Source organism: Crocodylus siamensis, chromosome 9, assembly GCF_052110815.1.
Source record: "Crocodylus siamensis isolate JL-2025a chromosome 9, ASM5211081v1, whole genome shotgun sequence".
NCBI lineage: Eukaryota > Metazoa > Chordata > Crocodylia > Crocodylidae > Crocodylus > Crocodylus siamensis.
The window spans coordinates 17,161,437-17,177,391 of NC_143403.1; the positions used below are offsets into that span (position 1 = coordinate 17,161,437).

Here is a 15,955-nt window from a genome sequence, read left to right on the forward strand (position 1 = left end):
ATGAGAACGGGGTGAGAGACAGTGTCGAAGGCCTTCTGAAAGTCCAGAAAGACGACATCCACTGCTACCCCTGCATCTAAGGATTTGGTGGCCTGGTAACATATCTGGTACAAACTCCACATTTGTAGAGTTTTCCTAAGTGGGGAGGTCCCTGGATTGTGACCCAATGGCTGGCTTGTGCACTCTGTTCTGATGCCCTTCTTGTTCAATATCCACTATATATGAATCTGGTAGGAGAGATGGGAAGGAAATATAGACTGCTGTTTGGGTTCTTCTTCCTGTTACAGCAGTTTCTGACTGTCTAAACACTTTCCTGGAGGCATTGCCAAAATGTTTCTGTTAGCTTGTTTCTTATTACTAATAAAACACTTGGACTCAAAAAAATAGCAAATAAAATCATGTAGCAAGTCCTGCCTGCTCAAAACCATGGAGCAGGATTCCAAAACTGTGTGTAAGGGTCAGCAAACAAAAGCAACGTACTTGGGAATATGCCCCACTTCACCTAGCACGGACCCCTGACCCAGCTGGAATACAAACTACATTTATGCTGCTTTCGCAAACCAGCTTTGGAGAAGCTTATTCAATCCAATGGAATTTTTAAAAAGTCACTTTTTTGATCTGGCATGACAGGTCATTGCCCTACAGTAATAGGAGCAAAAGTGCTGAACAGGAATTTTATCTAGTACCATAGTATCTAGTACATAGTACCATAGAAAACATTATAAACATGCGTCAGAGTAGACCAAAAATTCTGTTACAGCAAAAGAAGTTTTGAATGCAATGTATCTTTCTAAAGAGCTGTGCTGTCCTGTTCAGAAACAAATGTTCCTGACACCATGAAACTGGACTTTGTAGTTGTTCTTCTGGATAAATTGATCTTAAACCCATTAGATTCTTGGAATGCAGTAAGTCAACTAGCTCCAGTAATGTATAGACTTGTTTCTTTCTTTGTTAACTCTTTACAAAGTTCTGTCTTTTTTAAACATTCTCCTTTGGGCGGTGGCAGATTGTGGTCACTGGGCAGCTCTGCCACAGAAGCTTTCTCTGGTGTGGACTTGACTGGTTCCTAGAAACCAGGAACGCAATTCTAATTTCACTTGAACATCAACTCCCCAGGTGGCCTTGGGCAAGTCGCGCAAGCCCAAATGTTAAAAAAGTAGCTCTAATTCTGGGTGCCACCTGCAAGTACTTAACATCCAATTTTCAGAGGTGCTGCAAATAACTCATCTGCATTTCCTGGGAAATGCAGGAGTTCTGAATCATGTGCTAAACTCAGAAGCCAACAGCTCTTTCACCCAATATTATAGGCTATGTTTGAATCTTTGCACCATAATTTCAATTTTTCAATCCCTCAACCATACAATGAGGATAGTAATACTAATCTCCATACTTGAAAAGTATATGTTTTTAAAGTGCTTATATTTTTAAAATAACATAATAAAGAAAGAGCTATTCAAGGTATCTTTTAAAAGTACCTACTGTAGCAATTGACTCAAACTAGCAGTCTGCAGTGTGACAGATCAATCTAAAAACAAAACCTGGCCTTTAAAAACCTGTATGTCTTCCTAGGTATGACAGCAGGAGAATAAAACTACTTTTAAGAGTAAAACTATTTGCAATCATTCTGTCGCCTTTCATAGGAATAGTCCACTTCCTGCCTAAAAAGATCTGTCATTTTTCAGCCCAATCTTTGGTGCAAAATTCAAGCAAAATCCAATTGATTTGGTCACAGAAACTTCCTATCCTAGTCCACAGATCTGAGAAGTCTGAGGTTTTTGTTTCTTCTAGCACCAGTTCCTACACACCATGTTCAGCTGAAATGTTTAGATCACGAATCACTTGGATGGCTGGCCAAAGCCCACCCAAAACCTAATCAGCAGGTTGTCCCACTGCATACCCCGAGAGAATTCTCTCAGGACCTGTGCGTTAGGGAACCATTGGGTGCTCCCACAGAAGAAGAAAGTGAATAATTGGATCATGAAGCCGGGAAGTTTGGCCTGCTCTGGTTACTGTTCTGAGAGAAGTTTTGGTGCTAAAGGGCAGGGATTGTCCAGGAGATGGCTAGTGAATTCACAGCTAGGAAGGGCTTAGGGTTCTCTAGGGTATGACCTGCTTCAGTTAAGGACAGAAGACCCTATGGCAGGATAAAGAATTGTGACAGCACAAACCAAGTTATAAACACCTCATAAAAACCACTGAGATTGTGGGAACCCCTCTGCAGGCCTGGAATGGCACCTCTATCTTCCTTCCAGCGGTCTCCACAATGTTTATGTCCTCAATAGGATGCTGAAAGTAAATGAGGAAACCCAGGCTGGCAGAAGAAGCTATGTTAGGAATCATGCCAACATGGTGCCCCGGTCAGGCAACTTGATGCCCACTTTAAGCAACTGCTTACTTTTAAAAAAGAGGAAAAGAAACACCAAGGAACAAGTTGTCATCTTGCAGATTTGTCACTTGTGACTTCTAGACAGCAAAGCGCATCTATGAAAAAGGCAGCACACATTAACACGACCGAAGTCACAAATCACGACTAGTAACAACATGGTAATGTGGGGGGATTCATTTTTGTCATAAGCTTTTTAAGGAAAAGAACTGATTGTCAACTCTCTCCCTCTTTCTTTGGAGGTACTTTGAAATCTGAAGGGCCAACCATCCTACGCAGGAGCATGAGCACTTGGCCTTCCTCTGCAGAGGGGAAAAAGAAAACATGCTGCGGATAATATCACTGCTTATGGAGGCATGGGAGGACCTGGAACAGAAAAACTCGGACAGATTTCTGGAATGGAGACTGTGGAGAGGCAGTGCGACCAAGAACTCATGAAGTACCTATTTGAAATGATTTTCAACAGGTGTCAGCCTTTGCAATGCCAGGCACCTGTGCCATTCCCAACACGGGCACAAGTCTCTTGCTGCATTACATCCTTGTGAAAGATTGATCAAGCACAAAGAAGTCTGCAAGCTCTTGCTCCTGCCCCTCGCCAATGCACCACCATAACTTGCCGGCTTCTCAAGACGTGGAATTCCCTGCAAGTCCCTACGACCCGGATACCTCAGGCAACTACAGGCACAAATAATCCATGGTCACTTTGTCCCTCTACCACACTGTGCCATAAATACTATGGGGAGGAGAACAGGTAGGGCACTGCTGCCAGTAAATTTTTTCCCCTGCTTTGTAGCTTGTTCTTTCATTTTCCTCTTTGCACTCTGGTTTCCAATTTGTCCTTTGTTAATTACAAAAGTACGTTTACTTTCATTCCACAGTCGGCAGCCCTGACTGCATTGCTCTTCAGGTTTCCCTTCATATATCTGTAAGTTTAATATATTTCTGTGTTTGTGTTAAGCATTTGTCCCTGTCCACCTAATTGTAAGGAAATGGGAAGCTGTGGCTCTGCCAAAAGTTTTTATTAAAGTTCGCAAAACCAGCAAGCACCCTGCAAAAGCAAATTAAATGACCCTCCATGACCCCAAACTAGCAAGCACAGAGAGTTACATTTAAATTAATATTTTATTCAGCAAAATCAACTTGTACCAAACGCAATTTGTGGAATTAAATCAGGCACAATGTACCCCACACACATCAGTAGTGCCTTACACCAGGAATTTTTTTAAAAAAAGCACAACAGGCAGTTTAATATCCTGTAACATATTAATACAACAGGCCCCACTATACACAAAACAGCACGTGCGGTAGCAACACGTTACTCACTGTGGTATGGAGGTAAATGAACAATGGCACCCCTAATGGCCCCAATGACCCAGCAACCCTACTGCTTTCTGGTAGCGCATATCCACTAAGGAGCTCCGAAGAGTCTAGGATCTACTCTGTGTGAAAATATTTGTCTTCAAACTTCAGAGGCACTGTGCAGGACACAACAAAGCACAATATAGTATGTATGGATGTACGTATTGGATCATATGTATGCCACCCAAATGAGTTTGTAGGGGCTGGCTTGCCTTCCTTTGACCTTTCAAATATGCACTGTAGCACCATGCTGCAGATAAGATTGTAACTGCATTTTCTGTGCAGCAGCACAGCATCTACACACAGTCTTCTAAGACATGGCAGGAGAGGACAGCTGGGGTCCTCCAAAAGAGCGAGCACCTTGAAAGAAGTAACTTGGAGCCCCAGGCTGTTCAAGCATGTTAATGCTATCTACTGAGAACCGTGCTGTACTGCTTCTGGTGTATGTGGACTGCCTCTATGGTCCACAAAGCCCTGAAAACCAGTGAAGCTGTTGCTTCTATTAACTTATTCACTGGCTCTTTCAGGGAGGTAACAAATAGTCTTAGCACAGCTTGAGAATCCCATCCTCTGTCATCCAGACATTATTTTGGGCATACTCGAAACCTGCCGGGAACTTTCAGGCTAGCATTGCAAACTTTCAGCCCCCTCACCAGGCTGACAGGTGATTTGTCAACACCAAATTGTTTAGCCAGAGACCTTTAATAGCCCTAGGTATTCATTTTTCAGGCAGAGATAACAATCCATCTCTACACCAGGGTAGTCTCCTTCAGCAATATACTGTGGCACCTGAAGGTTAGGTCAAGTTTTACACCCAGACCAAAGAATGCCTTGCTTCCTCACATGGACATCCTGGAGCCACTATTCTATGTTTATGCACTTAGCATGATCACACCACACCATGCTACTTCCTCTGCCTCAGAAATGCCAGCATGCAGATGGGGATAATGCCATCACCTCTCTTTTATGCTTTCTTTATGTCCTCTGCATCCAGCCTGGAAGACCCTAGCATCTCCCTGAGCGCCACCTCACACAGCTGGGCAAGAACCAGGAGAGATCCATGGCTCTAAACACTGCTACACACACAGAGCTGAGTAGTGTGCTAGGCTAACAAAGCTTTATGTGCTGGCAAACTAAAATAACTCCTGCCCTTAGCACCATTGTGGAAACACAAACTGTCCCACAATAACATTCCTAGAAGGGCTCTACTACATGCAGCACTAGGAAACCCAGTGGAGCATACATGGTATGGACTCAGGAACATGGACTGGGCACAAAACAGTGTAAATGAGAGAAAGACAGCTTGCCTGACTTGCGCTTGCAAGCCACGTAGCAGAGCATACAGGTGGACTTATCTTCAGCCCTGTTCCCTTCCTTGTTGGTAAAAGACACTGTGAATTAATTTGGGCTTTTACTGACTGACATTGTCAATACCATGTTTGAAGAAGGTTATCTACCAAACACATTAAAGCTCACAATCTTCCAGCCAACAACAAAGGAGTCACCTTGAGCTCTATGATCTTGCCAACTAATTTCCCATTCTTGAACAAGATCATCAAAACACACAGATACAACTATCTCCAGCTATCCCCAGCTAATTTACCAGACCCCTCTGAGTCAGGCTTCTGGCTTGAACATCGCAATAATGTACAACCTCCATAACAGACTGTAATGAAAGACCCTCACCACTGCATTACCAGAACTCTTCTGGGACCTGACACCATCAGCCATCTAACCCTAATTTGTCACATAACACAAATAGCCAAGATTAAGAGAAATGCACCATTTTTTTTTCAATCCTCCTTTTCAAGTCAGGCCCAGAGAATGATGATAGAAGCCTGCTTCTCTATGGCCAAACTATTTGTTTCTGCTAACATCATTCAATAAGAAAAGGCTGTAGGAGTCTATTACACAGAATAAACCTAAAAACCTGTTACGATATTCCACATTACCAGAATAAACTACATATATTGATCCTCTGAAGCTTTCAGCAGAGTGCTTCTATGCAAACAGCAAAAAGGGTTTGGTTTTTCTTTTCTTTCCCAATAGTAAGCATTATTGGAGAGACAGCAACATGAAGCTTGAAATAGCCACCCAAGAAATACAACATGAAATATTTAAAGAAGGAAATTGTAATCAAAGCCTGATTTAAAGGCACCCGCCAGGTGAGACTTAGCGTGCGTCGTGTGCTGTGACATGGTGCTTACCTGGTGCAGCATGCAGAGGGCCTTGCCCTGTGCTTGGGAACTGCAGCACCGCCACATCCACCTGGTTAGCCTCAGGGATGGGACAGCTCTCCAAGCGCACGGGGACAGCTAAGTGTCATTTCAACACCATAAGCCACTCCAGACCAGTAGTTCCAGGGGTGGATCCAAGGGGTGCACTGGGGCACTTGCACCCCCTGCCCCCGTTTGATTCCTGCTCCACCCAAGGTTTAAAACCAACAGCCTGGCCATGGCAGCAGCATTTTGGTCAGTGCTGAGGGGCTCCATTGATTTCACGGCTCAGTGTCATCCACCTGATCCCCTCCATCCTCTTCGTTTGAGAGGTGTTAACAACCCTCTCTCCTTTTTAATGACCATGATGCTCCATCAGTGGAGCCAGCCTTTGTCTACCACCCTGCCGTCTGTTCCCTGCTCCCCGTAACCCCACTACTTCCCAGCCCTGGGGACTATTTGCAAAGCCTTCCAGTGAAGTGCTGTTTGTTTCTGCCTGTCTCTTCACCTGAATCATCCCTCCCTGGGCCCTGGCCTGTGACGAAAGCCTACAACAGAGAAACACGGGTGCTGCCCCTCACACCCGCCCTGCCAACCCTACATCTGCCCACCAGCGGTTCTCAGCCCTTGCTTAGACCCAGACCCCCCGGGGCACGCCACCTCCTGCTTGTCACTCCTGGCTTTGCCACTGGAAAGATAGGGGAGCCGTCCCGCTGCGGCACACGGCTCAGCTGCCTTTTCCTGGGACATCTTTGGGGGGCCACCCCGCCAGGGTGACCACTGCTGTGACCTGAAGCCCAGGGCACCTCCCTCCCCCATGCCCCGGGGCCGCCCGAGCCCAGTGGCCGCCCCCCTCGGCGCGCCGGGCCGCGCATGCGCCTGCCATTGAGCTCCTGCAGCTGCTCGCCGGCCGGGCGGCAGGACCGAGAGCTGCGGCGCGCCGGGGAGAGATGGCGGGGGAGGACCAGCCGCAGCCGCAGCCCCTCGGCAAGAGCATCGCCGCCCCCACGCCGCCGCCGGATGCCGGCGCCGACCGGGTCGCGCTGAAGAAGGAGATCGGGCTGGTCAGCGCCTGTGCCATCATCATAGGTAGGACCAAAGCGGGCGGGCAGGGCAGGGCAGGGCACACGTGCGCAGGTGCAGCTCCCACGTCCCGCTCCACCCGCGTGTCCTCCCGCCACGCGTGGCCCTAAGGATGCTCGGGCGCGTGGCGAGAGGAGCGCCGGGGTGCCCCTCGCAGGGCACAGTCCGGTCTTCTGCTCCTCTGCCCACTCTGGGTAGGAGAGCCAATGCCCCTGTCCTTCTCGAGAACGTCTGTTCTGGCTTCGTACCCGTAGAGGACAGCCGCAGGCCCCGGTTGAGATTCCCTGGGCCCGCCGTGCCCGAGCCCCGACACTGGGGTGCGCGACGTGTCCCGAGGGCGCCGCGGACCAGCGGGCGAGCTGGCGGGGGGCCCGAGCCTGCTCCGCTCCTTAAAGAAAGGTTGCAATACTAGTAAAGACCCAACGTGGCGAGCCGGGACGCCCAGCCGTGTCAGCCACGCTACTTCAGAGGCACCTCTTAGTACCCAGCCTGACTTCCCAAGCCGCCTCTCTCTTGACAGTCCAGGTTCGGAAGTGCAATGCTCCCGGGGTTAACTGCCCTGAAGCTCAGCACATGCCCCCCTGCGCTAGAGATGTCTTCCACCTCCTGAGACAGTGCTGAATGAACCCAGCAGAGCAACTTGAATGTTTCCAGTCCTGATATCCTGGCTGTATTGAAACCCCATTCTGTTCTGTGGTAGAGATTATTTCTCGCAATTCGGGCTAGCTAGTATCTGTTTCCAGAGTTCTTGCATCATACCATTGCAGTTAGGAGAGAAAACAGCATGCCTCTCAGATTTAGAAAGTGAACCTGCTCCATACACCAAAAGTCCACAGTCCTTTTTTATGCATAACGCTGCGAGGCATGAAAGGAAATCATTCACTTTACCAGGATTCCCCCCCACACGCACATTTTACAAAATTATTAACACCACAGCTAGAAGCTGAATTAGTATTGGGTTAACAACTGGTGAATTATGAACTATCATTGAAATCAAGCCAGTGTGAACCTCAACTAGTTGCAGTATTTTCCCTGACCCATCAGCATGCTACACACAAATCCTGTCGTAGTGCTAAAGTTTAAGAATATCTTTACTACTTTTCCAGTAGTTGATTATTGTTATATGAATTTGATTAATTTATCTCAACTCATTTTAGCAACTTGAGCAGTGTGTATTGAATATTAAAGCAGCTACATGATAGACAGTCATTTGTTTCCTTCGATAAGTATATGTAATCCAAACGGATACTAATGAGATTTACATGCTTATATCAGTACAGAATCCTACAGTATCCTTACCACCAATCCTATAAGCTTTAGTCAAATAAATTAAAGAGACTGTTCATGATACGTCTTCAGGACTGGTCTTTTTAAATATAATTTGTGCAGTGTCTCATTCAATTAACCATCTTCATCCTAAGGTGATTTAATTTAATGGCTTGATTTACTACCTGTTTTTATTATGGAGTTCAAAATACCTCAAATTCTTAATTCACTTGAAAAGTATGTTTGGATGAAGCCTCAAGTATGAAGGCCAAATGAAAATAAATTTGCAACTTATTTCTCTTTTGGGCAAGATGTAGAAGTTGGGTCCTTACCACCTGTAATTATTAAGGGCCCTGTGGCATTAAAAAGCATTAACATTATGTGTGCAAGAGCTAGGCCATTTGACTTGTACCTCAGCCAAACTCCAGCCTGAGTAATTATATTTTACTTAAACTCCTGATACTGTTCTTATTCATGTCCTGCTCTCAACTCTTGTGCAGTGTTGCTATGTTCTGTTCGACTGCTTCTGCGTCTGCCTCACACTCATTTTAGTGGTAGTGAAGTGACTGCTATAGACCTTATTAAACTTCTTCTGTTGGACTACATCAGTAGTTCTCAACATTTTGGCCCTGCGGGCCAGAAGAATGGTACAGGGCTGGTCTGCAGGTTGGAGTGGACCCTGTGCACCAAGACTGGGCCCTGCACCACCCTTGCATCTGGACTGGGCACCCCTGGAGTAGATAGTTAGACCCATCAGTCACCTACACAGAGGAGTAAAAGCTGATGCTTACCCTTTATACCTAGCTCAGATTTTGACCTCGCCACATTAAAGTGTGCGTGTGTGTGGAGCAGTGTCCCATATTTTCTGCTGTGAGCAAATGGATAATGGAGAAACCCTGGTTTCTCCCCTTCCCCACATTCTCTCAAAAGTCGAAATGGAATAGCTATGCAGGTGTATCCACACGTGCCTGCCTCTCTTCCAGAGCAAGGGAGGTGGTGGGAGTAATTGTGACTGAGTTATGTCCCATTATTCTGCTCCTGGAGCGGTTACAGCAGCTGTATACTATCCCTGCTAAAAACAGGCCATAAGGCTATGGTGTATAAATCACTCTGAACCTTGATAAAGTTCCTTGGGATCTGTCCTGAGCTCTGTCCTGGGAGATGATGGCCTGATGTGTAAGTGGCAGAGAAAGAGAAACCAGGCCCAGGGGTGAGCTTTATTGGTGTTTAGGGACAGAAACCACATATAAACATCCCCACCCTCCTACTGAGTTATTGATAATGACTACTTTTAGGGCTGGAGCAAATACAGCAGTGAGGACAGAGACAAAGTAATAAAACCATGTCTCACTTTTCATCATACAAACTCCATCCTGATAGTATAATTCCCTTAGTGCCAAATACAGCTGTTCAGACATCAAGAGAAAGTCATGTTGAGATGGACTCAGAATTTATGAGTTATTTTAAGAAATAACATAATGATGGGGATTCTTCATTGGCTTTTTTATTTTGGAGTCTTTAGAGTTCCCTTGGATTATGTTTTCACATTTTCTTTGCAACTATAAGGACTAGGAACTTACTTTTAAAATGAAATCTCAGCCTTTCAAATAATCACACAAATCTGGTAGTTTCCTAAAAACCCCAGCTGTCACATCTCCCGAGACTCAACAACACTCCAGGAGTTAACAACACGAGACTGGGTGACTTGGTTAATGGACTATCTCCTCCTCATGCCTTCCCACAAATTGCTATGTGGGCACCCTGAACCTACTGGGTTCCTTGTGTCATGCTGTCTCAGCTTCACCCTCAGCAGGGGAGGAATCTGCCCCATACTAGAAAATCATGAAGGCACAGTGCATGCTTAGTGTTTTCCCTGACCTCATCAACAAGGGCCCAGCTGGCATTTGCGTTTAGTCACAGTGGAAATAGCTCTCAAAAAGCAAAGAAGGTTCCCAGCAAGTTGCAAAGTATTCACAGTTGCTGTACAACCCACGTGGACCACAGAGCTCCTGCAGGTTCTGCTGTTATCATCTTCCAGACAGTTGTTTAAACTGGTGTCACTTATCCAGACCATGGGGCTCGAAGGTTGAGTGGCACAAGCTTAGTCTATACACTGGATCCAGCATGGGGCCAGTGTACCCCCCTGACCCAGCACACCAGTTCCAGCTGTGCAGTGACCCTGGGCATCAGTGCAATCTAATACTCAGGGCCACATCATCTAAGCTAAGTACAGACAATTAAAAACCATGAGGCTGAATCAATTCAGTCTCTGCAAGTTAGTTTAATCTCTGCAGCTTAGACTGAGAAACAACTGGACAGACGTTCATTTTTAATTCAGGAAATGCACCCACATACCTGCAGTGGCTTAGGTGAGAATCCAGGGGGCGTTAGAGCATGGCTCTCTGACATGTAGGCAGCATGGGCTGTGTGTTCGTTTCCTCTTCCTGCTGCCCCAGAGGTCTCTGAGGTTTGCAGTCCAAAATCACAACAGCAGGGCTCTGCAGGGTTAATCATCACTTCTTCCTGTTTCCAGTTGCCTCTGGGATTTGTAGTCCACAGTTGCATCCAGCAGTAAGTTTTTAGCAGGGCAGGTCAGCTCTGTACTGGGGGAAGGAAAGTTTAACCCCCCTCCCTGGCCCAAGACCCCACCTGGGGTTTGCCTGGGCAGCAGAGACTCACCCCAACCTTTCTCTGCTGGAGCAAACAGCACAGCACAGCACAGCTCAGCCCAGGACTGCAAAGCATCTGGGCTGCTGGGGGACTGTGATTTAACTTGAACCATGAAAGGGTCTGGGAAAGAATTTTCATAAACCAGTTTGACCCAAGTCTGATATTACATTCAGCCAGGTTTATCTTAAACCATTTTCAACCATTTTGAAACTATTTTATGTGCACTGAACTTCTGTTCTGTTACAAGTTTAAACCAGTTTCTGATCACTTTAACGGGTTTATGTGCAACCTCTGTCCCTAGCCAAAGGGTCCAAAGAGTTGTCAGAAGGTGAGCAGCAATTCATGCTGCTACTGCTCTCCCACCACCAAATTTCCAGACCTGAGGGGAGGTCCGTGGGCCAGATGACATGACCTTGAAGGTCAGAACTGGTCCATGGGCTGGAGGTTAAGCACCAAATAAGGTTCAAATAAGTTGAGATGCCAATTGTTATAACTGATAGCAATAAAATGGAGGTAATTGTTAAATGACAGAAAAAGCACTCAGGGAAGTATGGACTTGTCTGCAAAAAACTTATTTTGTGGTAATTGCATCTCTCTAATTGGTACCAACACAATCCCCTTGTGTGGATGTCCTGCACAGATGTTAAGAGGGGTTGGGGCCCTAAAGCTTTTTAAGCCAGTAATGAACAACTGCCAGCAGTCACATGAATCTGGTAGCTAGTGGTTTTAGTCACGGTTATAGTAGTTTCCACAGCACAAGGGAGCCTTATGGCTTCTGCTTTTCCATGGATTCCTGGCATAATATTTGACAGGGAGGGATATGGGGATTTTAGCATGCCAACCCCCTGCATGACTCGTCCCCTTCTTTTCTCTCCCTCTGCATACTCCACCCCAAAGAGCACTCAAGAGGCTTCTAGGATAAGTGAATAAGAGATAACAAATCTTGAATTCTTCCTGGGTAGAGCATCACAGCTTCTGCAGGAGGAGTGGGGTGGCTTCTCCTCAGCCACCACAAAGTTGATCGTAGCTTCATGTTTAGGGCTCTTTCCTGGGAGATGGGAAATGCAGAGGAGAGGATTGAACCCACTCTCTGGACATCGTCTTCCACTCCCTGGACAAGTGCCTTAACCTCTTCCTCCTCTTCCTGTTTTGGCCATGTTTTAAAAGCAAGTGATGTCTCATTATGTAGGGAGTTGAATCCTTTTTCCATGTGCATTAGGCATGCTCTGACAATACCTACTGAGTCAAGACCTTCAGGATAGGAATGCTTAGTTTCTGGAACCCTGTTAGGCTTAGACATGAGCAAGGGGCAATTCTGGACATGTGCAGAGGTGGAAATCTAAGCTCCTTGGGGCTGTTAAAGTAGAAAAGGAAGGCTTTTGAAACCTATAAAGTTTAGGTGCCGATCAGGCTAGATGGCAGCTGAACAGGAGGGGTTTGCATCCTAGCCTTGACTTGCATAGAATTCAAGTGTCTATATGCCACTTTACTCATTTAAATGCTCTGTCAAACCTAGCATTTCTATTACAGTATTAAAAAATATTTGAATTTTAACATTTTGGAAAGCATTCCTTCTTTGTCGGTGCAAGCCCAAAGGAGACCGCGTTCCATTTCATCATATGTCAACCTCATTAGGGATGTGCCAAGATTTTGAATGCCAGCTTAACAAATTTCTAACATTTGGAAGATTATTTTTTGCAGCAAATACATCCAAAAACATACTCCAGAAGTGGTGCTCTGTCTTCTACCTTCTCTGGTAAACCATCTTCAATGCCATAAAATGTCAAAATGTAGAGCTGACATACAGATTCTATTTTGCTGCAAACAATACAAACCACCATACAAGTAAAAAATAACTACTTGGAATAAAACTTGTAAGTCCAAATCACCACCAAATCCATGTATGTAAACAGTAACAAAAAAACATAAATTGTAATTTAAGCTCTAAGGTGTCGACATTGAATCTTCATCATTTAATTGCAGAAACTGGATAATGGCATACATCAGTTTTATAAACAGTTACAACCACAGATGTGCACAGCATTAGTTAAAGGAGGGCCCAAGAGCCAAGATATTATTTAAATAATGTAGAAGGCATCTTAACAAGTCTGCAAGTCTATTACACTCACTACATTTTGTCCAGAAAAAATAATTTCTACATCTATTGCATCTAAGCCCCAAATAATCCAAGTGACAGAAATGAATTAAGTTTGGCTTTCAGAAAAAATCCAGTAAGTAAAATATGATGATACTTTATTTAAAATGCTGCAGGAGATTAAAATTTGTAGCCAGCTGCAGTTCCCTCAAGAACTTCAGACATTAGATCAGTTGGCCTTTACTACCAGATAGATAAATAGATTCTGCTGCATTTTATTCCTAGCTTTAGTAAAAACAGCTAGAAAGTGATTCTAGAATCCCTTGCTCTGCATGCAGTTCAAGTTTCCTACATACAAGTACTATATATACAGATCTGTAGCAGTACATACCAATGCCTCAAGCGCTGCAGTCCTCCAAATTTCATTGTCATTTTAAAAGCATATTTTCTTCAGTCTTCTCCATAGTGAGTTAAACACAATAATCCGTATTTTAGGACTCCTAAAACAGACGCTTTCCACACACGGATTTGCTTTGCTTTGCTTCACAACAGAAGCAAACTTACCCAAATGATGGAGAAACCTTTTCCAAAGTAGTAAACACTGGGAATAACTAAAGGTAATTGCAACGTCATATTTTTTGAATTACTGACTGACCAAACTCCCACTCCAGCCATCATTTCAGTGTTTGATCCTTCTGAAAATGTAGATCATTGCATCATTTTTAAATGCCAGCCTTCTTCAAAATTCTTCCTGATTTCAACAGAACAGGATTTTACCTCTGGAACTTATCTTTTACTCTCCATGCAGGTTGAGAAGAGAATATGCTTCAGTCCTTTTTAATATTGCCAGTATTAAATATTTAAGTAGTAAGTGCTGTAGAATAGAAAATGTAACACAGAATATTTTTCCCAAAAATTGTTAAAAGAAATTAATATACTATTATTAACTTGCATGCATTACACAGCAAGCCAAACAAATATAAAATAGACAGTTTATAAATCCTTATAAATTGGGGGTTTCTGTAGAAAACCTTGCAAATCCTTAATTGATTACAGAACACAGTATGTCTTTCTAGTAATTCAAACCCAATCATACAGTAATGCAGTAGGTAGAAAGTGTGGTATTTCCAAAATATTGCAAACAAGATAATGTAAATATGTGAAGAATTATAAAATATAAGCGAACATCTCCCATATGTTATTCCAGCTTGTTTGAAATAAGGTATCTGTAATTGGAAATAAAAATAGCTTTTAAGTTTTCATTTTGTTTTCTGAATATTTCTTAGTTTAGGGAATTGAAGGTAGATTTGAGTACTGACACAGTGAAAATGATTATACATAAGGATAAAATACCATCATTAAATGCCACCTGGTATATTTGAGAATACTGTAATAAATCTCAAAACTCTGTTTGTTCCAATGATCATTTGAAACTTCAGTTGCAGCTAAGTGACCTCAGTTTCTCCTCTTTCAAAAATGTAGCCTTCTTCTACCTTGTGAGCTAAAAGAGGATCTCTGTTTGTTGTTATTCATTGAATTGATATGTGACCAGTTCTGATTCCATCCTGCAAAGGGCATGCATCCTAGCCAAACCATTATGATATCCTGGTCTTTTGTCAGTTCCCTATACCATGGGGTTTTACTACCCTACTCTGTCCAGCTGCTAAATTGTGTTCTGAGACAGTCTTACAAGAGTTTCCTATTATTTTTACATGTAAGCAATCACGTAGTTTCCATAAGGATGTTAATGTTATCGTGAATGGGAAATTGGCTTTCCATGGGACTCTCTTTCAAAATATGGCCTGAATTATGTAGGGGTTTGAAAATCTTTGTCCTGTGCTGCCTGAGACCTACTATATCAGTATAACAAATAAATGTATAGAAACTCAAAAGAATGGTTGATTCAATGCATGATACTTTGAGGGTGATATAAAAGGCCAAAACCCCAGCTTTCCGTCCCAATACACTTTCTTCTGTCCTGCCTCATGGGCACCTTTTTAAAAAACTCTTCATGCAAACAAACTACCAGGAGCTTGGAGAGGATTGCCTCACAGGTCACATCAGGTTGCAGTACAGAACACCTTGATAGGGTATCCCTATGTAACTTCAGACACTAAATACAAAAACTTTCTGTTCCAATCCAAAGAGAGACCATTTCTTAATGTCTGCAGAGCTGAACACTGTGTTTGGTAGTGGCAACAAATCTTTGTGGCAATTCATCTCTGCTACAGAATTTTGGAAGCAGTTTCTGTAAGAGGATGCTAATTGGTCTCTCTCTGTTTATAACATGGTTACATCCAATGAAAGCAGACCTATTCTGGGTTTCAGATATTAATAACCTCTTGAAGTGCTCAGTTATATTGTAAAATAAGATTTGCCAATACTCCCTTAGGTTAAATTCATACAGTTTGAAAAGTAATTACTTGTGTTTCGATCTTCTATTAAGTCACTTTTACAACTATTGCATAATTGTTTGAATTCCCACTTGGTATCTTTTTAACAGGTGTTGAAGTCTAAAAGTGATCATTTTTAACTGAAGAGTTATTTTATGAGTGTTTTCTGTAGTTGCTTAGATGTATACACTTCAGATTCTTAATCAAAAGAATATTTTCTTTGCAAGCACAGGTGCACCAGTCACATTATGACAGCTTTTCTCACTGACTTCAATGAGCATTTTACCTACATATTGACTGAGCCAAAGCAAAAAAAGTAAAATCAGGACTCAGGCCAATATAATTTCCACCACAGACCACTATTAATTAAAAAGACATCAGAATTAAGAATTAGAAACTCCAACATAGTTAATGTGACACTAAGTCTCCCTTTCAAAATGTACTGTTCAGTTACACTTACAAAATGCCCACACAACTTTACATGGGTCAT

General features: G+C 43.7%; 1 protein-coding gene and 1 long non-coding RNA gene across 2 annotated transcripts in view; one reads left to right on the plus strand and one right to left on the minus strand.

Moving 5' to 3' along the window:
• Positions 1-6,054, minus strand: part of LOC149857160 (uncharacterized) — a 159,616-nt gene extending 153,562 nt beyond the window's left edge. The window contains exon 1 of the long non-coding RNA XR_016444229.1: positions 5,950-6,054. This is a non-coding gene — a long non-coding RNA (uncharacterized LOC149857160). The remainder of the gene's footprint in view (positions 1-5,949) is intronic.
• A 727-nt stretch (positions 6,055-6,781) lies between these two features.
• Positions 6,782-15,955, plus strand: part of SLC7A10 (solute carrier family 7 member 10) — a 79,842-nt gene continuing 70,668 nt past the window's right edge. The window contains exon 1 of the mRNA XM_090063122.1: positions 6,782-7,047. Coding sequence (XP_089919248.1) covers positions 6,909-7,047 — 139 coding nt within the window. The 5' untranslated portion in view covers positions 6,782-6,908. The remainder of the gene's footprint in view (positions 7,048-15,955) is intronic.